Source organism: Sorex araneus, chromosome 5, assembly GCF_027595985.1.
Source record: "Sorex araneus isolate mSorAra2 chromosome 5, mSorAra2.pri, whole genome shotgun sequence".
NCBI lineage: Eukaryota > Metazoa > Chordata > Mammalia > Eulipotyphla > Soricidae > Sorex > Sorex araneus.
In genome coordinates, this window is record NC_073306.1 from 94425959 (window position 1) to 94453015 (window position 27057).

Genomic DNA, 27057 nt, shown 5'->3' on the forward strand with positions numbered 1-27057 from the left:
GAGCTCCAGGCTGCGCTCTCCCTCTCTAACGGCCTCCTTATGTCGCACCGGTGGGGCACGAGCGCGCAGAGGGTCAGAGCACGGACGGCGAGGTCTGCACCTCCGAGTCCCCGTGGGGCAGCGGCACGTTTCCGCCGGGACGGCGCCGCCCGGTGTCGCACAGCTCTGGCTTTAAAAGCTCACACGGCGGCGGTGCCGACGCGCACGCGCGCCCCGCCCCGCCGCTGCGCACGCGCCCCGAGTTCCCGCCGCCCTCCGGGTCGGCGCGTGCGTGCGCGGCCCCGCGTGCGCGCGCGCTCCCGCCGTCCTGCTCGCGCTGGGCGCCGCTCGTGCTGCGGCGCGGCGGGCTGGGGGCGGCGGCGGCGGCGGCGGCGGGCGCGGGGCGGTCCGGCGGGTTCAAAGAGGAAACATGGCGGAAAACAAAGGCGGCGGCGAGGCCGAGAGCGGTGGCGGGGGCGGCGGCGGCGCGCCGGGCGCGGCCGGAGCGGCCGGGCCGGCGGCGCAGGAGGCGGAGTCGCCTCTGGCCGCCGCGCGGGCGGAGGAGGAGGAGGAGGAAGGCGGCCGGGCGGACGCCGAGGGCGGCGGGGCGGCCGCGGCCTCCTCGGGCCCGGCCGCCGCTGCTCCCGTGGTGCCCGGCGCGCCCGCGCCGCCCGCGCCCGCGCCCGCCCCGCCGCCCGCCCCGGCCCCGGCCCCGGCCGCGCCGCCCGCCCCGACCGCGGGGGCCCCCGCGCCGCCCGCGCCGCCCGCGTCGCTGCTGGACACCTGCGCCGTGTGTCAGCAGAGCCTGCAGAGCCGGCGCGAGGCCGAGCCCAAGCTGCTGCCCTGCCTGCACTCCTTCTGCCTGCGCTGCCTGCCCGAGCCCGAGCGCCAGCTCAGCGTGCCCATCCCGGGGGGCAGCAACGGCGACATCCAGCAGGGTGAGCGCGCGGGGCCAGGCGGGCCGGGGCGGCAAGGAGGGCCAGCTACCGGGGCAGAGAGCTTAGAGGCGGCCGGGGGCGCGGAGCAGGCCTGCAGCGCGGGGGTCCGCTGCGGTCGGGGCGACTTCGGAGTTCGTGGTGTGTTAATGAGCCCCTATTGTTCTGGGCAGTGTGCTGGGAATGAATGAACCGGGGGTGGGGGCGGGGGGCTGCCCACTGCCCAGCGCGAGGCGACAGATGCAGAGGTGGTGCTCGGGGCCTCCGCGGAGAGGGCCGAAAGTGCCCGGGAGGGAAACCCGGGAGCAGGTTTCTCGCGGGGGAGTCGCACACGCCGGCCTGGGAAAGTGTTGGAGGGCACTCGGGGGCCTCGCGGGTCCCCGGACCCAAGGGGGTGTGTGTTGAAGGTGCTGAATTGGATTAATGGGGCTGGCTAATTACAGTGCCTTCAACCCCTTTTCTGAAACCTTTGGGACTAGATGTGTTTTGGATTTTAGAGTAGTTTGGAAATTCTCCCTCTTTCTTGGGAACGTGTCTTACATAACACTCCAGCAGGTTCTGGGTTAATTTATTGTCAAGCACCTGAGTGTTTTGTGCAGTGAGACAGAAATACCAATACTCGTGGGATACACAGCAGCCTCGCATGGGTCCCGGGCTCGAGTTGCGAGTTCATAATAGAAAATTTCAGCGCTTTTACGTTTTGGACCATGATTGTGGAACTTTTTGTATTAAAGGGTCTGGGAACTCATCTGGTTGAATGGATTTTGTTCAGTGGAGACTGAAGGAGAGTACCTGGATATAAAAGGACTTTATATCAAGAGGCTAAAAGGATCACATTGGTAATCCAGAACGATCACGTGGGATATACTGTATGAGAAAGGAAGACAAGACTGGGGCTAGGACCACATAGATTCTTGGTAATGGAGGTGAAAAATGTTTGGGGCAATCAGGAAAGGACTGAGAACTGTATTATAGAGCAAAACATTTGGTGTCTGGTCTGCCCTTTCGTATGGTTTGAGCAGATTTATATTTGGTTACCCTCTTTTTCTCATTGTGGAACAAGGATAAAATCCCACACATTGGAACCTGGATTGGGGTTCAGTGTTAGTACTCTTGCCTCGCATTGTGTGAGATCCTGATGTTGATTCCTGGCACTGTGAAATACAATTTACTCAAATAATAAGTAATTGTGAGACAACTGTGTGAAGTGACTAGTTCTTGGTAGTTACTAAGGAAATGACAAACCAATTTTGGGGCCAGAGCGATAGTACAGTGAGTAGGGTGCTTACCTTGCATGCAGCCGACACTGGTTCAATCCCTGACACCACTGACGGTTTCCCAAGTCCCACTAAGTGGGATCCCTGAGTACCACTGGGTGTGACCTAAAAGGAATGCAACCAGTTTAGTAAGTGTTACAGTTGTGTTAGTAGAAACAGGAAAGTAGACAAGGACATGGAGATGGGGATGGTTGAGCTTGGTGTGAGAGAGACAGAGTTGCCCATGCTGAATTCTCATCTTCCTGCTTGATGGTTGCCACTACTATTCACGCATTCAGGCAGGGTGCGTGTATGTGTAGGGAGGCTATGATACTTTTAGTTTTGGATTTGTTTTTGGGTCACAGCTGGAGATGCTTAGGAGTTACTCCTGGCTTTGCGCCCAGGGATGATCACTCCTGGTGGTGCTCTGGGAACTCTGTGGGATGCCTGAGATCAAACCATGGTCTGTGCATGCAAAGCAAGTGCCTTACCTGATGTACTCTCTCTAAAGCCCCTAGTTTGGAATATTTGGAACTTGTATTATTGAGATATGCAGGTGGGGATGTTAAGAGTGATGCAGAAGATACTGGTAATGGTGGTATAGAGGGTGAGTAATAGGCATATAACTGCTTAGGTCTCTTGGGCATAGTAACACACATGGGATTTAGTGTTCTTGTGGAAAACCTGAATTAGGTGAGAGAGGTAGAGGGCACACCAGGTAAAAGCTTTGTTTGACAACAATGAGATATCATCTCACCACAGAAACTGGCACACATCCAAAAGAGCAGAGCAGCCAGTGTAGGCATAGATGCAGGGAGAAAGGGCTCTCCTTCATTCTTGGCGGGAATGCCGACTGGTCCAGCCTTTTTGGAAAACAATATGGATGTTTCTCAAAACACTAGAAATTGAGCTCTCATTTGATCCAGCAATACCACTTCTGGGAATATATCCTGGGGGCCCCAAAACACACAGCAGAAACACTATCTGCACTCCTATGTTCATTGGAGCACCATAGTCAGAATCTGGAAACAACCTGATTGTCCAAGAACAGACAAATGGATAAAGAACCTCCCGGCACATCTATACCATGGAATACTATGCAGCTGTTAGGAAAAATGAGGTCATGAAATTTGCTTATCAATGAGAAATATGCATGGAAAGTAGCTTAGTGAAATGAATCAAAAGGATTCATTTCTCAGGGGCTGGAGCAATAGCACAGCGGGTAGGGCATTTGCCTTGCACGGAGCCGACCTGGGTTCGATTCCCAGCATCCCATATGGTCTCCTGAGCACTGCCAGGAATAATTCCTGAGTGCATGAGCCAGGAGTAACCCCTGTGCATCGCCATCCTTGGGTGTGACCCAAAAAGCAAAAAAAAAAAAAAAAAAAGAGAGAGAGAGGGGGACAGATGATTGCATTCATTTGTGGTATATAAAAAAATACAGAAAACTAATTCCCATGGCTAGAGGGCTAGGGATAAAAGGTTAGGAGGACTGGTCAGTGGTTGAATCCAACCACAAGTGTGTGTATGGGGGTTGAGGGTAGGTAAGATAGAGACTGGTTTGACAATAATAGCTGGGACAAGAACTTGAGTGTTAAAAGTAGGTAGAGGGATATTTTTGATAACCTTTCAGTATCAATATTGGAAACCACAATGCTCAAAAAGGGGGGAGGGGGGAGGGAGGGGGGAGAGAGAGAGAGAGAGAGAGAGAGAGAGAGAGAGAGAGAGAGAGAAGAGAAAAAAGCGCTTGCCATAGAGGCGGGGGGGGGGGGGGATGATGAGATGATGATGGGAGGGAACCTGGGACACTGGTACTGGGAAATGTATACTGATGGCTGGGTGTTGGAATACTGTAAGACTGAAATCCAATCATGAGCACCTTTGTAAGGGTCTGTCACAGTGATTTAATAAAAAAGTTAAAACCTGTTTGATGTGTTTGAGGGCCTGAGCTTAAGAAAATTGACTCAGATATTTAGGAGAGGACATGTAGGAGAGGATAGTTAGTAAATTTCCTTACCCCAGCCTTTGTTGAACAAATATGGACAGCGTACTGGCAACCTTAAGGAAATGTTTTATAACTGACTAGTATCTAAAACCAAGCCACCCTGCTTTCTGTTTATTATTTATTTTTTTGCGTTTTGGGCCATACCTGGTGGCGCTTAAGGCTTACTTCTGGCTCTATGCTGAGGACTCACTCCTGGCGAGGCTTAGGGGACCATATGGGGTGCCGGCTGATGATGTGCAAGGCCAGTGTCCTCCCTGCAGTCCTCTTTAGCAACAAAGCCACCATGTTTTTAGCCAGAGAATCCAGATTTAGGTTTTTTAATTACTGTGAGTTACAAAATTGTTCATGATTGAGTTCCAGTAGTAAGCTCAGTGTTCAAGCACCAATCTCTTCACCAGTGTCCATTTTCCTCCCTCCACTAGTGTCTCCTGTTTCCCTCCCTCACCCCACGTTTTTTTCTTTTTTCCTTTTAGGCACTGTGTTTTGCATCACTGTCACTGATAGGTGCCATGCATCTCATTTGGTGGCCTCCTTTCAGCACCCAGTTCTTGTGCAGAGTGGCCACTTCTCTCTATCATTGTTGTATCATCCCCCTCCTCCACTGTCACAAACTGCCTATTAACGACCAGTTCTGCCCTTCATTTGTATTGTCTTTGGGCATTAGTGACTTCTCTACTATGTTTTCTTTTATCCCATATATGAGAGAGATCACCTGTGTCTGTCCCTCTCTGACTCATCTCACTCAGCATGATACTCACCTGATTCATAGGCAAATTTCATGACTTCACTGCAGCATAGTATTCCATTGTGTTTGTACCATTGCTTCTTTCAGTCATTTGTTCTTGGGCACTCAGATAGTTTACTAATTCTGACTACTGTGAATGATGCTGCAGTGGGTATAGGAGTGCAGAGGTCTTTCCTGCACTAGTTTGTGGCTCTCCAGGCCTATTATTAACTCCTGTATGTATCCTTTGCTTTGCTCTTTAATTAATTTTTTGTTTTTTTGGGCCACACCCAGTGATGCTCAAGACTTCCTCCTGACTCTGTGCTTAGGGATGACTCCTGGCAGGGCTTAGAGGACCACATGGGGTCTGGGAATCAAACTGTGTGGAAGGCAAGTGTCTTTCCCACTGTACTATGTCTTTGGCCCCGCTCTTTAAACATTGAGCTGGGGTTTGTGGATAGAGCTCAGTGTTTAACCTTGCAAGTATTTGACTTGATTGACATCAGTCTCTGGCATTGCACACAAAATAAGCAAGCCAGGGCTTGAGAGATATACAGTGGGTAAGGCAAGTAAGTGTATATGGCTGATCAGGGTTCAATCTCTGCCGCTGTCAGGAGTGATCGCTGAGCAGTCAAAAGTAATTCCTGAACACCTTTGGGTGTGTCCCCAGCCTTTTGAATCTTCACCACCCCCGGCCCCCAAAAGTAGTAAGCGTGCCATTCTGGATGGAATTTTGAATTTGGAGTTAAGGGGCATACTTCTGTCACTCGTTTTCTCTAAAGTAAGACAAACTGTGTCTGTCCCTCTGTTTACCTCTAAAAAATAGCTAATAATCGTTCACTTATATCTCATCAAGTCACACTGAAATGACTGTGAAAATAAACTGAAATGCAAGGTGAGTCCTGTCTATGGTTCGGGGAATTCGGTGGTATTTAATTGATCATCCTAAGAAGTTCTGAAATGGTGACACAAGCACATACCCGTCCCTTCTAATTGGCTTTTTCTTGTTTCCTTTCTCTAACACCCAAGTTCCTCACTCTTTGGGTTGTTTTCTCTGTGTCAGAGATCTCCAAACTTACTGGTCTACTTGTCCCTGTTTCAGGAAAACAAACACACATCAATCAGTGCCCCTCTGGAAATCTGCCTTTTTAGCAAACAAAGGAAAGTGTCCCCCAAAAGCCCCCAAAGAGACTATCTCCCCACCTGCATGGTTCCAGCCACCCCAGGGCAGCGCCACCTGCTTCGGAAACCTGCCCTGGATGACACCCTAGAGATTTTCCCGAGTGGCATCCGCATCCCCTGAGGTCTTCCTAGGAGTGCAGGTTTCTGGAGAGCCGATGGAACAGGTTTTCCAGGTGATCTGATCCATACCTGAGTGTTAAAGTGTGCGGCCCACCACTGCTCCTGAGTGAGGGGCTGCTCACTTCAAGTGTTGCTTCCTTAGAAAGGTGTTCTCTGGCATTAAAAAAAAAATCTATTTTTAAAGAGCAATTTCAAGTTTATAGTAAGATGAAAGGAAAAATATGGAGAATTCCTGTATTCTGTTCCCCCTGCTCCCCAATACAAAACTCTGTGATTATTAAACCTCCCCAAGAGTACAAAAAACTGCCTTTTTACAATTACAGATCACCCGAAGTTCATAGTTTACCACTGTACTATACAGAGTAGTTTCACTGCCTGGAAATCCTTTCACTTATTTTTGTGTGTGTGTGTGTGTGTGTGTGTGTGTGTGTTGTTTTGTTTTTGGGTCACACCCGGTGATGCTCAGGGCTTACTTCTGGCTCTGCTCTCAGGAATCACTTCTAGCAATGCTTGGGGGACCATATGGGATGCTGGGAGTCAAGTTCTCTACCCACGGTACTTGCTGATTTTTGCCTCTGAAAGTAGTTATTAATTATTTTTTTTCTTTTTGGGTCACACCCAGTGATGCTCTGGGGTTACTCCTGGCTCATGCACTCAGGAATTACTCCTGGTGGTGCTGGGGGACCATGTGGGATGTTGGGGATCAAACCTGGGTTGGCCGCGTGCAAGGCAAACACCTTACCCGCTGTGCTATCACTCCAGCCCCTGAAAGTAGTTTTTTAGGTCACTCTTTGATAGATTACCATTTTGCATAGCAGAGTGAAAATATCAATTGCTTGTTTTGTTTACTTGTCTCTTATTTTCCATTAGAGTATTGTAGAGTGACTTCAGTAAATGCCTTTTGAATGAATAAGAATAATCTAGAGAGCCTTTTCAAATGCCTATTCCAGTTGATTCGGAGATGACACCAGATGTTTGTTTATCTGATTTATTTTTTGATTTTTTTGGGCCATAACCTGCAGTTCTCAGGAGTTACTCATAGCTCTGCACTCAGGAATTCCCCAATCCTGGCAGTGCTTGGGGAACTGTAGGTGATGCTGGGGATTGAACCCTAGTCAGCTGCATGCAAGGCAGGCTCCCTACCCGCTGTACTAGCCCCAGGTGTCTCTCTTTAAGCAGTGCCTTTTGTGATTTGGTCTCTGGTACCTACCAGATTTTGAGACACATGGATTTAATACGAGGAGAAAGGTTTCATCTGTGTTGGAGTATTTAGAAATTCCGGATTAACTAGGTGATGCTTATTGAAACTCTAATGAGTCTTATTTTTATTTATTTTTGGAAACTACACCTGGTTATTTTAGGGGCTACTCCCAGGCTTGAGACCACACATTTCTTTGCAGGGATTGAACCCAGGACTCGATTGGTCACCAGCATGCAAAGCATGTGCTGCAGCCTTTTGAGCTCTCTCTCTGACTCCTCAAGAGTTTGTGTGTGTGTGTGTGTGTGTGTGTGTGTGTGTATGTATGTACATACATACATATATATAATTACATATATTTTAGCCTTTTGTTGTTGCGAAGTGGGGGTGGGGGTTACAGCCAGCGATGCTCATGGGTTACTATTGGCTCTGCACTCAGGAATTACTCTCAGCGGTGTTCAGGGGACTATATGGAATGCCAGAAATTGAACCCAGGTTGGCTGCGTGCGGGCAAATGTACCCACTGTACTATTGCTCTGCCTCACCATTAGTTAATATTTAAAAAGTGCTTTGTTTTTGTTGGGGTTTTCCCCCTCAGTTCAGGTTGAGCCAGGACTAGTTCTTAGTAGCGAGTATCTATGAAACTATAATATACAATAAAATACGAATTTGTCTGTACACACACCAGAGTAGACAATAAGAAATACAAATTTGCACACACATACCCCCCAAAAATGAAAAAGGGCCAAGGACATGACCTGTGCTTAGAGGTATAGCACTTGCTTTGCATATGTGAGGCCCTGGGTTTGATCCCTGACCCAGCAGAAACAACACATTTGTATGGAATCACCCAAGGGAATACAGATGAGCTTTTTTGTTTGTTTTTGACCATATCTGGCAGTGCTCTTGACCTCTGGCTCAGTTCTCAGGCATCACTCCTGACTGGCTCATGGGACCAAATGGGATGCTAGGGATTGAACCCCGTATTCTATGTGCAAGGCTAGCATCATAATTGCTGTGCAGTCTCTTTGGCCCCATCACATCCAATCTAGATGAGCTTTTGCAGGAGATGAGACTTTTGTAGTAGAACACATCTGAAGTTGCCTAGTGATAAGGAAGACTAGATGAGGTGTGACTCGTGTTAAGGCTCTGCTACTAATCACCTGTATAAGCTCAGACAACCACACCTATCCATATTTGCTGCAGCACTGCAGGTGGCGTTTCGTCCTGTAGAATTCTGGTTTTACTATTTTTAGGCTATCTCTTAATATGTGTGTAAGCTTATTATTATTGTTTATGGAAAAATCCACATGAGAAAACTTTTGTTTCTGAATCTTGAATTGTGGAAAGGCTGAGCTGAAAAGGCCCAGGAGAAGCTGGAGGGGTGGTGTGCAGGGTTTCCATACTCTCTTAGCGCTCTCTGTCTCGCACCAAGGAAACGCTTTGGGTATTTTCTCTTAACTCTTGGCAAATTCTTCCTACTGGAGAGCATGTGCCTTGAATGGCAGTTCGCTAGTTTATGCATAGTGTGTTTGAGGATTTTTTTTTTTTATTTCCTAGTTTTTAATGCCTGTCTTTGACAGAGAAAGTTTGAGGTTTTTTTTTTCCCCCCCACGCCTGTCAAATGCCACACCTGTCAATGTTCAGGGCTTGCTCCTGGCTCTGTACTAAGGGAAGTGGGTCAGGGGACCATATGCCATGCTGGGGATTAAATTTGGGTTTGCTCAGACCCTATTGCCAGGTAAGCACACTATCCACTGTACTCTCTAGGCCCCAAGTTTCAGGTTTTGTTTTTCGCTATGTCTGGCGACGCTCGGGAATCACTCCTGGTGGTGCTTAGATGACCATTTGGGTTGCTGGAAATCGAATTCAGGTTGGCCACCTGCAAAGCAAGCACTTTATTTGCCATACTATCTCTTTAGCCGCCCAACTTTGAGTTTTTGACAACAGTAGTCATCTTTCGTCAGTCATTAAAGCAGACCTTCTGTTTATTGCAGGGGGGGTGACGCAATTGTTTTGCTGGTGAGGGCAGTGCTCCCAAGCAGTGCTAAGGGGGCAAGTGACTCTGCTGACCTAATGGTTCAGTGGGGTCAGTACTCTTGCTGGTAATGTGGTGCTACTTGGTCCAGCCTGTAGGGGGGTTCCCAGGAGGGCCACACCCTGCCTTGCTATTGGGATTGCATGGAACTCAGCATGGAAAGCGTGCTACTAGCTATCTCACTGGATAATGAAATATTTTACTTATTTATTGGGTCATACCTGGCAGTGCTCAGAGATAGCTCTTGGCTCTACACTCGGGAATTACTCCAGGTGGTGCTTGGGAACCATATGGGGTGCCAAGGATTGAACCTGAGGCAGCCGTGTGTGCAAGGCAGACACCCTACCCTTCCTGTTATACTGTCTCTCCTGCCCTAAACCATTAGGAAAAAATCAATGTCTAGCATTGTGACTAGTTCTGCATATATATATATATATATATATATATATATATATATATCTCAGGGGTCAGACTACTTGAATCTACCATACACTACTTGAATGACTGGATAAATTAATGTTCATCAATTGAAAATAATAACTACTTCATAATGCTATTAATGAAGATTAAATGAGCTAATTGCAGAGTGCTTCATATAGTCTGGCATATGACAAATTCTCAGTGAACTGTAGTACTATTATTTGTATTGTCTTTCATTTGTTCCCGTAGTGTCTTTGTAACTTTCTCCCAGTTCTTGGAAGAAACATAAATTTTTGATGTTGTAGGCTTTTCTGACATCTGTGATATATGCAGCATGTCTTTTAAAGAAATTTGCATGCCAAACCTCTCCAACTAAGCAAATATTTCTGTTTGTTTGTTTTTTGGCCATATCTACAGTGCTTATGAGCTACTCCTGGCTTTGTTTAGGGACTACTTCTGGCAGTACCAGGGATATGTGGTGCTGGTAGTTGAATGGGCTCAGTCATACTCCCACCCCTCCTGCCAGCTCTCTGGCCTGTGCTACCTAAAATTTATAATGTCAGACTTGTAAATTAGTGTAATGTAAAACTTGTAAACTAAGTCTTAAGTCTTTGCAAGATCTTTTATCTTACACTAAAACTTTTAGGCGACTCCAGCTGCTTTTTCTCATGTACTTCTATTATTGGGCCCTTATAATAGTGTTTCCCCAATGTTGGTTTTTGGAATATCGGATTTGGGGGGTGGGGGGAGTGAGCATCCGTGACACCGTTTCAGGCACTGGCAAATTTTAAGCTGTTAACTGTGATTTATTATTTGCTTTATTCACTGTTCTGACTTTTATATTAATGATGCAAAAGCAATGATGGATAATACTTTTGGCACCTTGGCAGGAATCTGGGCAAGAATTAAAATAATGCTTCCAAACTACTGAAAGTTACTTCTTTATCAGCACACACTTAGATGAAACCCAAAATACGAGTAGGTGATAGCTCTGACAGTACAGCACGGGCCTAGCACATGTGAAACCTTGGATTAGGGCCTTGCTTAGCTTCTAGCACCACTGGGTAGCCCCTGAGCACTGATTGTCACATCTCACAGGTTATTAAAAACAAAAAAAAATTATGCTAGCTTCACTTATTGTTATTGATAATCAGCATGAAATTATTTTACTAAACCTTGATCCTTAATATTCTACATAATGAAATAGGAAGTATGCATAAATTGCTTTAGACTAAAGGGCAAGAAGAAAGGTACTGTGCAGTTTGAATTCTAGGCCAAATCAGCTGCTTTTTAAAGATTTTTAATTTTTTCTGGGCTACACTTGTCTGTGTTTGTGGTTACTCCTGACTTCGCTAAGATAACCATTCATTATGGGTTCAGGGAACCATGTGGGATGCTGGGGATTGAACCCAGGTCAGCTGTATGCAAGACAAACGTCCTCCCTGCTGTACAATTGCTCTAGCCCAGCTGCTTTATTTTAATATGGAAAATAATTTTGCTGCTGAAAGAATGATTGACAAGCTATGTTTTCAGTCTTAGGTGTGTGGCAGCCATTTTTTCAGAAGTGAATGAATCGATGGGGCTGGAGAGATAGCACAGCGGGTAGGGCGTTTGCCTTGCAAGCGGCCAACCCGGGTTCAAATCCCAGCACAGCCAGGGGTAATTCCTGAGTGCAGAGCCAGGAGTAACCCCTGTGCGTTGCCAGGTGTGACCCAAAAAGGAAAAAAAAAAAAAAAGAAGTGAATGAATCGAGCCTGTTGACACACTGCAGATGAGAAAAATTAAGCTTTTACATGTATATTAGAATTTTATATTAGAATTTTACAAAGTTTGTATCTGCTGCTACGAACTTGATAAGCTTCTCAGTATTTAAAAGTTCTTTGAAGAGATTGGTAATGATATTCATAGATTTTAATGTATAAAGAAATGTCAACAGTTGAAAGATTTAATTATGCAATATTTTCCAAATGACCAATGCATGATGTTGTAATATCATATGTAAGAAAAAGATTCACAGTGCAAAACAGATTGATAGATCTTAGTTGATGTAAGGGTGTAAGGGAATAGTAAGTCACTAATATGGTTTGAATGTAGATATTATAGCTGACGTTCAAGGAATATTCTCTCTTTTTTTTTTTTTTTTTTTTGCTTTTGGGTCACACCCGGTGATACACAGGGGTTACTCCTGGCTCATGCACTCAGGAATTACTCCTGGTGGTGCTCGGGGGACCATATGGGTTGCTGGGATTCGAACCCGGGTTGGCTGCGTGCAAGGCAGACACCCTACCCGCTGTGCTATTGCTCCAGCCCAGGAATATTCTCATATTTTGTTATTACATCAAGAATGTAGCACTGTAGCACTGTCGTCCCCATTGTTCATCAATTTGCTTGAGCGGGCACCAGTAATGTCTCCATTTTGAGACTTGTTACTGTTTTTGTCATATCGAATATGACAAGCCAAGGGGAGCTTGCTAGGCTCTGTCCTGCAGGTGAGATACTCTCAGTAGCTTGCTGAGCCATCCAAGAGGGATGGAGGAATCGAAACTGGATTGGCGGCGTGCAAAGCAGACTCCCTACCCTCTGTGCTATTGCTCAACCCCTACATCAAGAATAACCACACATTTCTCTGTAAAGGCTATTAAATTACTCTAACTTTTTCTTTTTTTAAAAATTTTTAAATTTTATTTTCATAAAGTTGTTCACAATAATGGATTACATTCAATATTTCAACACCAGGCTCACTACCATTACACCTTCCCATCACCATTATTTCAAATTTTCCCACCACCACTCAAGCCTACCCCACAGGCAGATGCTAAATAATTTATTTTGTATTGCTTGTTACGAGTATTATGAGATGTCGTGTGGCCGCAAAAATGGCCATGTGTTCCTGGAGTTCTAAAATTTTAAGTAAATAGAGTTTGGAGACATCCCTGCAGTGAGCTGCTCGGTTCCGAGATTCATTTGTGAGTCTGGATCATGGCGTTAATGTACTTGAATGGCGTCGGGGGCAGTTTGTGGGCGTGACTGCCAGGAAACTGGGAGGGTGGGGAGATGGGGGGGAGGAGCCCATTCCAGACTCCATGAAGCCTGGAGTTCTCAGTCACTAGTCCCTCATACTTGGGTTTTACAGCGGATTCATTGTCGTGTGGGGGGCTGGGGAGAGCCTGTGAAGATCGGCCATGAGCATGGCAGTGATTGGGTTCATTTTGAGGCAGGCGGAGGGACAACGCGTTCCCAACTTTTCTTAAATACATAGCTGTATGAGGCTAGGTTTTCAATGTAGTTTTCACTCAGTTTAACACAGCAGTGTTAATTGCAGAAGCAGATACTCACCATTCTATCAAATCAGATAGTAATGAGAATTCAGAAAGGTTTTAGTTTTCTTAATTGAGAATTATAGCTAGCATAAATTGTAGAGTACACATCTAATCTGTATGAGGCCTTGAGTAAGATCCCAGTATCTTGTTGCCCTCCTCCCAGCAATCTGAGCAGAGAACCATGAGAGGTGGCTCCTCCCCCCCCTTTTAATTAATAATGTAGGAGTACTATTATTTGTTCAGCCATTGATGATCTCACTCTTGTTTAAGTGAAGCAGGATCAAGTAGTGGTTTTTTTTTTGTTTGTTTTGTTTTTTGGCGTTTTGGGTCACACCGGCGATACACAGGGGTCACTCCTGGTTCTGCACTCAGGAACTACCCCTGGTGCTCAGGGGACCATATGGGATGCTGGGAATTGAACCTGGGTCGGCTGTGTGCAAGGCAAACACGCTGTGCTATGGCTTCAGCCCCAGGATTAGTTTTATTGGATGAAACTTTAGAAAGATGTAAGGAAAGAGAAAGAATATGTATTCATCTTGGAGAACATGGACTTTTCTGGAGTGAAAAAAATCAGACATAGTCAAGCAAGTGACATGTGTTCAAGGGAGAACATGGGCTTGAACAAGCTTTATTTTTAAAAAGTAAAAGTGTGATGTGGACTGGCATTGGTGGGGAAAGGTACCCTCAGTTACTGCTGCTGGGGATGTTGACTGGTCTAGCCTTTGGGAAAACAGTATGGTTATTGCTCAAGAAATATTAGGGATTCAGCTTTTTTTTTTTTTTGCTTTGTGGGTCACACCTGGCGATGCACAGGGGTTACTCCTGGCTCTGCACTCAGGAATTACTCCTGGTGGTGCTCAGGGGACCATATGGGATGGTGGGAATTGAACCCGGGTTGGCCGTGTGCAAGGCAAATGCCCTAGCCGCTGTGCTATTGCTCCAGCCCCAAGGGATTCAGCTTCTTTAAGACCCGGCAATTCCACTCCTGGGAATATACCTAACAGCCCAGAAGCACAATGCGGAAAAGACCTCTTTTGTTCATTGCAGCACTACTCGCAGTAGCCAGGGCCGGATAAAGAAACTATGGTACATGCACATAATGGATTACTACTTGGCCGAAAGAAAAGCCGATGTCATGAAATTTGCCGATAAATGGTGGATCCAGAGAGTATCATGCTGAGTGAAGTTCGTCAGGGAGTGGAGCAGGCACAGAATGATCCTTCGTGTGGGACATACAGGAGACAAACTGGGAAACAAATGCCCACAGTAGTAGTCTCGAGCAGAGAACTGCTTTCCAGTAGGAAGCGGAGGGGCAGTGGGGCATTGTGGGAGGTGCATGGTCCCTGGCAGAAGGACTGGTGTTGGGACATTGTCTGACTGAAACTCAGTCATGAATAACTTAAGAACCTAGTGATTCAGTGATTCAGGGGCCAGAGAGATAGTACAGCTGATGTGGTGCTGGATTCAATTCCATGTGACCTGGATTCAGTTCCTGGCATAGCATATGGTGTCATTGTTGTGGTCTGTTAAGAGAGCACCCTCCCTACCACCCCCAGGCTCTGCCAGGAGTAAGCCCTGACATAACTGGGCATGAAAAAAAGATTTTAGAAGATAGTTATTTCTGATAAAGTGAACCTTTTTGGGTTGGTTTTGTGTTGGTCACACCTGGCGGTGCTCAGGGGTTACTCTGGCTTCATGCTTCCTGGTCACTTCAGCAATGCACAGGAAACCATGTATTGCTGGGGACTGAACTTGGACTGCCTGTATGTAAAGCATATGCTCTGCTCCTTGAGCTGTGTTTCTGTCTCTTCTGATAAGATGTGACTCAACATGTAATGAGTTGAAATTTAAAAAATTTGGAATTTCCCCTTTGTTCTTAAATGATTAGGGATAGCACATCTGACGTGTCTAGCGGACACACATTGGTTGCAGTACTTGCTGGTGATGTTTCTGTCACTGTCACTGTCATCCCGTTGCTCATCGATTTGTTTGAGCGGGCACCAGTAACGTCTCTCATTGAGAGGCTTATTGTTACTGTTTTTGGCATATCCATTACGCACAGGTAGCTTGCCAGGCTCTGTCGTGTGGGCTCCATACTCTCGGTAGCTTGCCGGGCTCTCCGAGAGGGGCGGAGGAATCGAACACAGGTCGGCCTCGTGAAAGGTGAATGCCCAACTGCTGTGCTATCTCACTCCAGCCTTGTGATGTTTCTATATGTATATATTTTTTGATGTTTCTATTTTATTATTTTAAATATAGTCTATTTACAGTTTACTTATGTACTTTAGTTCTAGGATCAAACCTCGGCTTCTCACACATGCCAGGGAAGTGCTCTGCCATTTAGTGACATCCCTGATGCCAGTGAATCTGCTTCTTCACTTTTTTAATATTTCTTTCCCTGCCACACAGACTTGGAGTGCTCAGGGCTTACTCTTAGCTCTTCACTCATTTCTGATCATTTCTGGTGGGCTTGAGAGTCATATGGGATGCCAGGGATTGAACCGTGATCACTTCGTGTAAGGCAAGCACCCTACCCGCTGTACTACCACTCTTGCCCTGAATGTACTGTTTAAAAAATTAAAACATCTAGTTTTATCTCATTATTACTATTTTTTTTTTTGTGCCACACCTGGCAGTACTCAAATTTTGCCCTTGGCTTTGCATGCAGGGATCACTCCTGACAGAGCTGCGGGACCATGTTTGTGCCTGTGTTCAGGACCTGGCCTGAACAAAACAAACTAAATTGTCATAATTATTGTAGTTTTATTTAATGAGTATCACTATCACTGTCATCCCATTGCTCATCGATTTGCTCGAGCGGGCACCAGTAACGTCTCCATCGTGAGACTTGTTACTGTTTTTGGCATATTGAATACACCACGGGGAGCTTGCCAGGCTCTGCCGTGTGGGTGAGATACTCTTGGTAGCTTGCTGGGCTCTCCAAAAAGGGCAGAGGAATCGAGCCCGGGTTAGCCATGTGCAGGGCAAGCACCCTACGGGTATTGTTTTAAAAGTGTTATTGGTGTGTTAGGGTTTGTTTGTGTTTGTGTTTTTTTGTTTTTTTTGTTCTTTGGCCAACCTGGTGGTGCTCATGGCTTACTTCTGGTTCTGTGCTCAAGGGATCACTCCTGGCAGTACTTAGGGGACTATCACGAATCCCGAATCACGAAATCCCGTTAATCACCGATTCCTCGGGCTGGCTCAGTAACATCTCATTTCGTCCTTTCCCTGAGATCTTAGAAGTCTATCTCGACTTGACCCTCCTAACGATGTTGCACTGGGGGCTCTTCAGGGTCAGGGGAATGAGATCCAACTTGTTACTGGATTTTGCGTATGAATACACCATGGGTAGCTTGCAAGGCTGTCCCATGTGGGCAGGAAACTCTCAGGAGAAGATTGCCAGTTTCTCCCAGAGGGAGAAGTAGGCTAAAGATATCTTCTGAGAGCTTGCTTTTAAGTCTCTCTCTGGATGTTGAACCGTTGATGGGATTACACACACCTGGGTTCCTCTGCCCGTACCTTCATGCATGAGGCCTGTCCAAACGTGTAGAGAGGGGCCTCTAGCATGGCTGTAGCTAGGTTTCGGTGGTCTTCGGCTGCCGGGAGCTCTGCTTGGGGTGGGAGGGAAGCTGGAGCCCATCCCCTCCGAGGGGCCCCGGGGAAGACAGCCAGGCGTGCGGGGGCTATATGCTGTGATAAAGATCATATCTGGGTCAGCCACATGGAAGGTAAGTACCCTGTGATGTATTATCACTCTGTATTATCACTCTGGCCTTAAAATTGGTAGTTTTTAATTTCCAATACTATAGCTAGATAAAATTTATATGAACCAAAGCTCTTTTATGATCCTCAGAAATTAATATTGTTGTTCCTTTTTATTCTTCTTGACAGAAGGTGACAGCCTTGAGATCAACCTGGATATCCCTCTACCACCCCCTCGGTGTACAAAAATTCCCAGAGAAAACACAAATTTATTTTTAATATTTTTAGTTTTGGGGTCATACCTGGCAATGCTAAAGGGTTACTTCTGGCTCTGTACTCAGGAATTACTCCTGGTGATGCTGGTGGGACCCTGTGGGAAGCCAGGTATCGAACTCGGGTCAATCACTTGCAAGGCAAATGCCCTACCTGCTGTATTGCTCTGGCTACACTTTGCTTTTTAGTAAGGAATCTCAGGTGCCACACTTGGCCACAGAACTCACCCATGATCACTCTTCCTGCTGGTGGCGCGTCTGTACACAACTGGGTGTAGTATGTCTAGCGCTCTCTGGGTTGCACGCATCAATAATGCTCACACATCTCAGAGGTTGCACTCCCTGGCTGGGCTCGCTCACACCATTTTTTAGTGTGTGTGCAAGGGCTTGCACCTGAGGTATGGTGCATCTGGCAGTGGCTGGTGGCACTAGGGAGCGTAGGCTCCAGCAGCAGCAGTAGAGCCAGGATCATGCATGGTGAGTGGCGAGTTCAGAAACTGAACTGGAGGCCTTAAACTTGCAAGGCAGCCTCTGACTATTCCCTATGCCCTCCACGAACATTGTGATTTCTGTAAAGATTCTGCCAGGATGTCATTACGAAAGGCACTGAACAAACTAAGAGTTTTGACAAACTAAGAAACTAAGGCTCGACGATTCAGTATCTTGGTTTTTTTTTTCTTTTCTTTTCTTTTTGGGTCACACCTGGCGATGCACAGGGTTTACTCCTGGCTCTGCACTCGGGAATTACTCCTGGTGGTGCTCAGGGGACCATATGGGATGCTAGGATTCGAACCTGGATTTGCCACGTGCAAGGCAAAGGCCCTACCTGCTGTGCTATTAACCCCACATGTCTATCAACACAGAAGTGGTTTATAACTCTTAAAGAAGCAACTTTTTTTTTTTTTTAAAGAGTAAGGAAGAGTTGGGTTAGAGTGATAGTACAGCAGTAAGGCACTTGCCTTGCTAATGGCTGACCCAGGTTTGGTCCCTGACCTCCCTTGTGGTCCCTTGAGCACTGCCAGAAATGATTACTGAGTGCAGACCAGGAGTAAGCCCTGAGCATCTCTATTGTAGCCCCAAACCAAAAAGCAAGTATTTAATAGCGGAAGTTGACCTTTCGTATAGCTTGCCATACTGTTTTGTGTCTGTGTGTTGAAGGGCCACAGCTGGCAGTTCTTCAGTCTTAACTCCTGGCTTTGCACTCAGGGATCACTCCTAGCAGTGCTTGGGAGATGTTAAGGGATGCCAAGATCGAACTGGGGTTGACCATATGCAAGGTAAACACCCTTCTTGCTGTATTGTTGCTCAGCCAAGGTTCTTTTTTTCTTCTTGTATGGCTGATAAAATTTTATCATTACTTTCCTGACACCTGGACTGGAGTGATAGCACAGCGGGTAGGGTGTTTGCCTGGCATGCAGCTTATCCGGGTTCGATTCCTCCATCCCTCTTGGAGAGCCCGGCAGGCCGTGAAGAGTATCCTGCCCACACGGTAGAGCCTGGCAAGCTCCCTGTGGCGTATTTGTAATGCCAGAAACAGTAACAAGCCTCACGATGGAGACATTACTGGTGCTTGCTGGAGCAGAGTGAACAACTGGACGACAGTGCTACAGTGCTACCTGACACCTAATTTATAATGTCCTTTACAGTAACCTCTGTCTCTTTTATCACCACAAACTCCAGCCACCTTCTATACCTGAACTTTCCAATCTTACTTGGCCTACTGTCTCCTTTTCAGAAAGATTACTTAACCTTTCTCTCCTACTCTCCCCATCTGTAGGATAACAGTGGTTTGTCCTTCCTTCCTTGCCACAAGTTTAGGTTTAAGTGCTCTGGAGACACTCCCATTCCTTTATTTATCTGTAAACTCTTCTGTGCTCCCTCCTTCCCAACCAGTTAATCACCTTTTCCCTAATCAGATTCTGTTATCTTTTAAGATCAGATCCTTCTAAGGACTCTGAACTTGTACTGTAAGTTAGTGTCTTGCATAGTTTACCTTAAAGCAATGTCCTTTCTGTATGGACACAGGAAGACAATAATATGCTTTGTAAATTGGGAGCTGATTGACTCCAATAATATTTACTCCCGGGCATCTGCTTTCTCGACTCAGTTGCCCTTAGTTAGCACTCCAAAAGCAGGGTCCCGACGAGGGATGGAGTGGACCCAGGGCAAGCTGTGAGCTACCCTGGCATTGAAATGGGCCAGGCCAAAGTGCCACAATACTCAACTATAAGTTGAGAGCATGGTCATGGACAAATGCTGTCATGATCCAAAGGTAACGACGAGATTAGGACCCTGCTGGGGTTAGGAAGATTAACCTGACCTGAGGACTGTGGTCTGGAATGTATAGTGAGATGTCCTCAGGAAGAACCAAACTTTATATCTCTTATTGTGCTCATACAGAATGACATTGCTAGAGATATTAGAAGTAGATTTACTATAACTATTTAAGTAGATTACTAGCTCACACCCTGACACACCCTTATTTGGACCCCCACCCTTGAATGGATCTCCTTAGATGAGATTTTGTTAATCTCCTCAAGAAATGGTCTTACCCTTCTTTGTTGATTTGTTAATGTTAAACCCACCTTTGTGCTACTGCCCTATGTAATTTGCTATACAAACTAAGACTGTGAGACAGGAGAAGACAGAGGAGACAGGAAGAAGACAGGGGAGAAGAAGAAGACAGAGGAAGAAGACAGGGGAGAAGAAGAAGACAGAGGAGAAGAAGACAGAGGAGACAGAAGAAGACGACACAAGAGAAGACACAGAAGACACACGGGAAGACACAGAAGCGAAGGAGACAACACAGACAGAAGAAGACACAGAAGCAGAGACAGAGCGGTCAGAAGAGACCAGAGGAGAGACTACAGAGACAGACAGAGACAGAGACAGAGAGACAGACAGAAGCAGGGGAGACTCCGAAGCAGAGCTCAAGGCAAAAGAAGTGAGAGTGAGCGGGGGCAAGAGAGAAAGAGAAGCAGAATGGAAACTCTGAACAAGTATCTTGGGCATATACTTTCTTTTTCTCACCTCAATATCTTTCTAAGTAAGTTTCAACAAAAGCTATCTTGCTTCACCAAAAATTAAAATAGTGGACAGATTTTCTTTACAGAGTAGTTTACGAGAGGAGACAGTGAATACTCATTAAATAAACACACTTGTAAATTTAGCAGCCAGAATGCACAAACAATATATATTGTTAATGCTTATAAGCCATAAGCCTTTTCGTATTCCCTTAGATCCTGAAGTCTATTAAGACAATTTTGCCTGTTTTTAAAACTTTATATGGACCTAAACAACTTGTATTACTTTGTGTCTGAATGTTTTTACTACTCACTGTTTTGAGATTACTCACCTTGGTCAACATTTGAGTTAGTGTTTGTTTTTTTTTGCCACACTTAGTAGTGCTAAGACGGGCTTTGTACTCAAGGATCACTCTTGTGGGCTTGGGAACCGTCCAGACCCTGGTCAGCTGCGTACAAGGCAAGTGCCTCGCCCACTATACTGTCTGGCCCTGAATTACTGTTCATTTGCTTATTACTGCTTTTTACTGTGTATTTTTTGATTTTGTTTTGCAGCCACACCCGTGTGTGGGGGAGTGTTCAGAGCTTACTCCTGGTCTCTGTGCTCAGATTAGTCTTTTTTTTTTTTTCTTTCTTTCAATGATCACACTTGGTGGTGCTTGTGGAACTAGCATGATTGAACTCAGTTGGCTGCAAGCAAGCCAAGCACCCTGCCTGCTTACTCTCTCTGGTCCTTAAACTGTCTTAAAGGACCTTCCTGTTGTATCTTAGCTTGAACTTGTTGAATCAGAGGTTGCCTGCAAATTCAGTCTCGTAGAGAGACTATTGCCAAGCAGGTTTCTGAACGGGTGGCATAAAATTACACTTCTGTCAGTAGTAGTTGAGATATTTATTTACTTCATATTCTCACTGATAATTGGCATTACCTTTCTTCAATATTTTAGCCATCCTGATATAGTGTAGTGGTATAGCATTGTAGTTGAATTTGCATTTCCTTGAGGGCCTATAAATTAATTGTTTTGATTGTTTATTGGCCTTTGGATATCTTTCACATATCTGTTCAGATAGTGTCCATATTTGGGGGGAGGAGGCTGCCTGGCTGTGCTTATGGGTCTTCTTGGCTCGGCACTAGAATCACTCCTGGCCGTGTTTGGGGGGAACCATATGGGGTGCTGGGGATCAAACCTGGCATGGCTGCCTTACACCTGTACTATCCCTTCGGCGCATATCTTTTTCCTATAGGTTGTCTTTTTCTTAATGCTTTTTTTCCCCTGACACTTCTGATTGATGTTTTCTTATTTTTTCTTTCTTTTTTTTTAATTTAATCACCATGTGGAAAATTACAGTGTTTTCAGGCCTACATCTCAGTTATACAATGCTTAAACAATCATCCCTTCAACCAGTGCACATATTCCACCACCAAAAAAAAAAACCCCAGTATACCTCCTATCCCCCCCCCCCCGCCTGTGTAACTGATAAATTTCACTTTACTTTCTCTTTACTTTGGTTACATTCAATATTTCAACAAAAAACTCACTATTATTGTTAGGAGTTCCCTACTAGAGTCAGACCTGCTGTGAAGAGATACGAGGTCGCGCGGCGTGAGGTTTTGGATTTCTGTAATTTAGCAACTAAGTCCAGGGAAATTTCTTCCAGAAATTGGATCATTGCAAACTTGTATCTCTCATTAGTGGTCCTCATAATATGGTGGTCGCCTGCCCCGGCCTCCGACTCCCCGCCCGCAAAGGAAGAGAGAGAAAAACCTTTCCCCTCCTGGGCAGGCATGGGCCCGCGGCTTAGTTCTCAGCCTGGAGACATTTCTGCAAGGAGCTGCTGGTACCAGAAGTAGTTTAGCTGGCCTCTGGAATCATGCTCGTGCAGCTGCGGTGAGGCTGCACACATGCGGCCGCTGGGATCACACCTCCTTAATGCTTTTGTAGAATTTTAAAAAATCTTCTAAACATTTTTTTTTTAATTTTTATTTTATTTTATTTTTATTTTTTGGCCTTTTTTTGGGGGGGGGGTCACACCTGGCGATGCTTAGGACTGACTCCTGGCTCTGCATTCAGGAATCACTCCTGGTGGTGCTCGGGGGACCATATGGGATGCTGGGAATCGAACCCGGATCGGCTGTGTGCAAGCCAAACGCTCTACCTGCTGTGCTATCGCTCCAGCCCCATATATATTTTTTTTAATTTAAAAAAAGTTTTTGTTCTCCCTTTAAACATGAGTTTCCTGACAGATAATATATCCTAATCTGTGGCTTCTTTACTAACTGTATTTTGAAACATGAATTAATTTTAGCTTTTGTTTGGATTAATGCTACAAAATGGATGCTTGAAATTGGGTAAAATGGCAATTTTTAAATTATATGTGTGTGCATATATGTATATTTAACCACAAAAAACTACTTTAAAAGAAGCAGTAGATGGGTTCACGTGCTCACCTAGCATGCAGTCCCTCAGAACAGCTGCGTGTGGCCCCACCAAAACACCAGGGCTTGTTTTCTCTTCCGGAGATGGAATAGCTGGAATCATTTCTATTCTTTGTGAGGTGGCTTAGAATATACCAGCTTAACAATTTTTTTTTCTTTTTTAAAAATCCCCCTCCCCAGTAGTGTTTGTGGTCCTTTGTAGCCATGTGCAAGTGCCAGCAAACTTGAGCTGTCCGGTGCAGGCGTGGCCAGGAGAACGGGGCAGTGTTGTTACCCCCTCTGTGCTCTAGTATCCTTGAGATCTATTCAGCACCATATTTTTCTCAGTTTTCTGACCTTTTTTGTTTTTAATGCTTAAAGAGTTTCCCAAGTGGTTCAGCTGAAGTGCTCTCTAGTGATCTTAAGCTTGTGTATGTTTTATGGAGAAAATAAATGTTAGGTGCACATTTCGTAGAGATTCATATTTTGGTGTTAAGAGCACTATTGGCTTATATTCAGTGTTAAGGAGCCATGAATCTAAAGACATGTTTAAACAGGAATGCACATAAAGTAAGAGTTTGTATTGTTGGATTAAAATGTGACCAGAGGCTCTTTAGAATCTAACTCAGTCCCCTAAAAATGCTTTAATAATCACAATTAATTTCCTGTCTCCCTTTCCTTAGTCCCCCACAGTTAGGAATAGCCCTTGAGCATCACTGGGTGTGGCCCACAAAACAAAAATTTTTTTTTATTGATTTACTGTATGTTTCAGAATACATTTCAAATGCGTATATTCTTACCCTCAGTTACCACTGAAATTCTAGTGCCAGTTACACTGAGATTGACTCCGCTGCCCTCACTCACCCTTCTTCCTCTCCTTCCTGGTAACCGAGTCAGAAGTAATTTTCTCTCGCAATAACATTTAATTTTTGATTAAAATGTTTTGGAGATGCTCTTTGCTCTGAAATCTTTGATGTTGTTAATATGTCCACTCTAAAAATACATAATAGGGGCCGGAGCGATAGCACAGCGGGTAGGGCGTTTGCCTTGCACGCGGCCGACCCGGGTTCGATCCCCGGCATCCCATATGGTCCCCCAAGCACTGCCAGGAGTAATTCCTGAGTGCAAAGCCAGGAGTAACCCCTGAGCATTGCTGGGTGTGACCCAAAAAGCAAAAAAAAATACATAACAACTTTATTACTTCACGAACTGTACGTGTCCTTCACACATTTTAAGTCTAGTTTAGTGGATTTTAGTATAGCCACCCAGTGTGGCTGCATCACCACAGTCAGTTTCAGAGCGTATTTCATCATTCCAAAACAGCAGAAGGACCCTGTGCTGTTAGTAGTTCTTTCCCAGACAGGCCCCAGGCCCTCTTCCTGTCCTCAGCACCTGCCACTCTGCTCTCTGTGTATGTGCTTATTCTAAAAGGAGGACAGAGTCTGGGTCACCCCCTGCTCTCTGTATGTATGCTCCTGTTCTAGAATGGGGTGGGGGCTGGTTCACCTCTTCTGTATGTGTAGTGTCTGTGTCTAAAAGGGGGGCGGGTCCGGGTCACCTGCTCTCTGTATGTATGCACCTGTTCTCGAAGGGGGGCCTGGCATTAGGGCACCTCTGCGTTCTGTATGTGTGCATCTATTCTAGAAGGAGTCTGGGGGGGGGGGCGGGATCACCTCTGGGGTCCTAGAGGATGGGGCCTAATGTTCTTAGGCCTCTGGAGAGGCCAGAGGCTGGAGATTGAGCTCAGTAGCTCCTGGAAAAGGACTTAGCCATGCCTACAGGTGCTGTGAGTCTGGAAACCCCTGAGTTGGATTTGGAGAGCTGCTGGGTGGTGCAGACGAGGCCTTGCTGGGAGAGTTGGGGAAGGCTAGCTGGAGAGGACTTGTCAGCTCTTGGTTCCTCAGACCCTCTCCATACTTTGCTCCATGCCTTCCTCCTTTGCGTTCTTTTTTTCTTGTATCTGTATAATAAACTACTACTAGTAGAAAAGCACTTTGGTGAATTTCTGGGCCATTTCAGTGACTAAGATTCTGAAAAGGGGCTGTGGGAATTCCCTGAGTTTTTGTACTTGGGCAACCATGCAGTGCCAACCAGGACTCACTGCATGCAGATCGTGAGCTCCAGCTCTTCAAGAGGTTTCTCTGCAGTCTTTTTAATGTACTTTGATATTTTTCCCAGCTTTACTGTGTTTTCTTAGACTCGTTGCTTATGCAAATATCTTTAACATAACGTGAGCTATTTTGGGTTAATACTGTAATTTCAAAAGCTTCACTATTCATTTTTGCCTTCCCTCCTCTCACTGTTGGCGTTGCTGGTGCTGATCAGGGTTCATTCTGTCTTGACTTGGCAGTGGTGCTTGCACCCTCACCAGGTTGCTCACCAAGGTTGCACTCCTGTAGCTGTGCTTGTCAGGTGCTTTCCAGGGAACCATTGCTGTGGTGTTCTCTGGGGCTTACTACACTGCTCACACGTGTTCATTAGAGGTTGCACTCCTCATGGTGCTTGCCACAGGCCGCACCCCTTTTTTGTGATGTTTCCACATACCTGGTGACTGGGAATCATTTGTGGCACCAGAGATCATCATTCCTTCCAGGCTCAAAAGGCTGAATTGCCACGATTGAACTTGACACAGATGGGACAGTGGAGGTTTGAATTTGCTGTCATATGCTTGCAAGGCACATGCCTGACCTACTGTGTTATTCCTTTAGATCCTAAAAAAACTTAACAATGCATCAATATTACCTTTTTTTTTTCCTGAAGAAATTTAAGGGGAAAAGTCTTGTGTCTTGCACACATTACATTTTTTTTCTTTATTTTTGTTTTTGGGGCACATCTTAGGGATTACTCCTTGGTCTGCAGTCAGGAGTCACTCCTGATGGGCTTGAGGGACCATATGGAATGCTGGGAATTGAACCTGGGTCAGCCACATGCAAGGCAAGTGCTCTCCCTCTTGTAGTGTCTCCTCTCTGGCCCTCAATGTTAAACATTTTTGCTTCTCATTTCCTTCTTGTGCATCTGTCTGACATTTGTTTCAGCTAGAGAAACTTTGTTAAACATATATAATGTTTTTTTGAAAAAATAATTAAATTTTTTTGTTTGGTTTTTGGGTCACACCCAGTGATATTCAGAGGTTACTCCTGGCTCTGCACTCAGGAATTACTCCTGGAGATGCTCAGGGGACCATATGGGATGCTGGGGATCAAATTCGGGTTGGCCACATACAAGGCAAGTAAGTGCCCTACCCACTGTACTATCTCTCCAACCCCTGATTAAAAAAAACTTAAATTTTATTCAGGGCACTGGCTTCCAATGCTGTTAATGATATGTTTTCATTTTTAATACATTGCTGCATCATTCTCTCCACCACAGGAGCCACTTCTTCCCACCATTGTTCCAGGGTTTTCCCTACTCATCTTATTCTCTGATCGGCGTTTTGGCCCACACCTGTTGATGTGGTTAGGGCTAACTCCTGGCTTTAAAAGCTCGGGGCTCTGGGGACCATATGGGGTGCTGGGAATTGAACCCAGGTCAGTTGTGTGCAAGGCAAACGCCTTCCTGCTGTTCTATCTTTCTGGCTCTGTTTAGTATTTGTTTCAAAATTGGTTCTCTCTCATTGAATTCTGTCATTCCAACTTATTTTATTTTATTTTTATTTTTTGGATCACACCTGGCGATGTTCAGGGATTGATTACTCCTGGTTCTGCATTCAGTAATTACTCCTGGCAGTACTTGGGGACCGTATGGATGCCTGGGATTGAATCTTGGTCGGCCACATGCAAGGCAAACACCCCACCCACTGTGCTATTGCTCTGGTTCCTGTCATTCCAACTTTAAATTGGAGGTGTCTTTCATTTTTATTCTGCAGACTTTGATGGTTAAGTAACTTTTGCGCGTGTGTGTGTGTGTGTGTTTTAATCACTTTGAATTGCATCATTTAATTATTTCCTGGTCTTTGCTTCTAAGTCTGCTGTTAATCTTCTGAAATTCTTTATTATATATTATATATTACATATAATATTTGTAAATATAAGTAATTCAGCTGCAACTGTGTTACAAAGATGAGTTCATAAACTTTCTGTTGCCTCCTTCTGGGGCCAACCTGACTTTCCCAAGGGCTAATTCCAGTTAGGTCTATTTGGAAAGCGGGTGTTGCTTGCAGTGGTGTTGAGGCACACTGCCAGGGGCTAAATCCAGGCCTCCAGTGCGCAGAGCTTCCCCTCCATCCCTTGCGGTCTCCTGGCAGCCTCCCATGTTCATTAGTTCTTATGCTAATGAATTTTATTCCATTTGCGGGCATACATAGTTTTATTTTTTCTTGATTATTATTTTTCCCCTTTGTTTTAAGTTGGGGCCTCCCCACCTGTGTTCTGGGGCTATGGGGCCATTTCCACTGACTGGTCCCCGGGGAGCTGATAGTTTGGTGCTCATGTGAGCCATGCCTCTCAGGAGTGGAGGTGCTTGAGACCACCA

The 27057-nt window shown here is 45.6% G+C and overlaps 1 protein-coding gene across 2 annotated transcripts in view; it reads left to right on the forward strand.

Moving 5' to 3' along the window:
- Positions 1 to 387: 387 nt before the first annotated feature.
- The window catches only part of TRIM33 (tripartite motif containing 33), a 115744-nt gene continuing 89074 nt past the window's right edge, over positions 388 to 27057 (forward strand). For both annotated transcript variants that reach the window (XM_012934423.2, XM_055138069.1), the window contains exon 1: positions 388 to 917. In XM_012934423.2, the coding sequence (XP_012789877.2) occupies positions 410 to 917 (508 nt within the window). In that variant the 5' untranslated portion in view covers positions 388 to 409. The remainder of the gene's footprint in view (positions 918 to 27057) is intronic.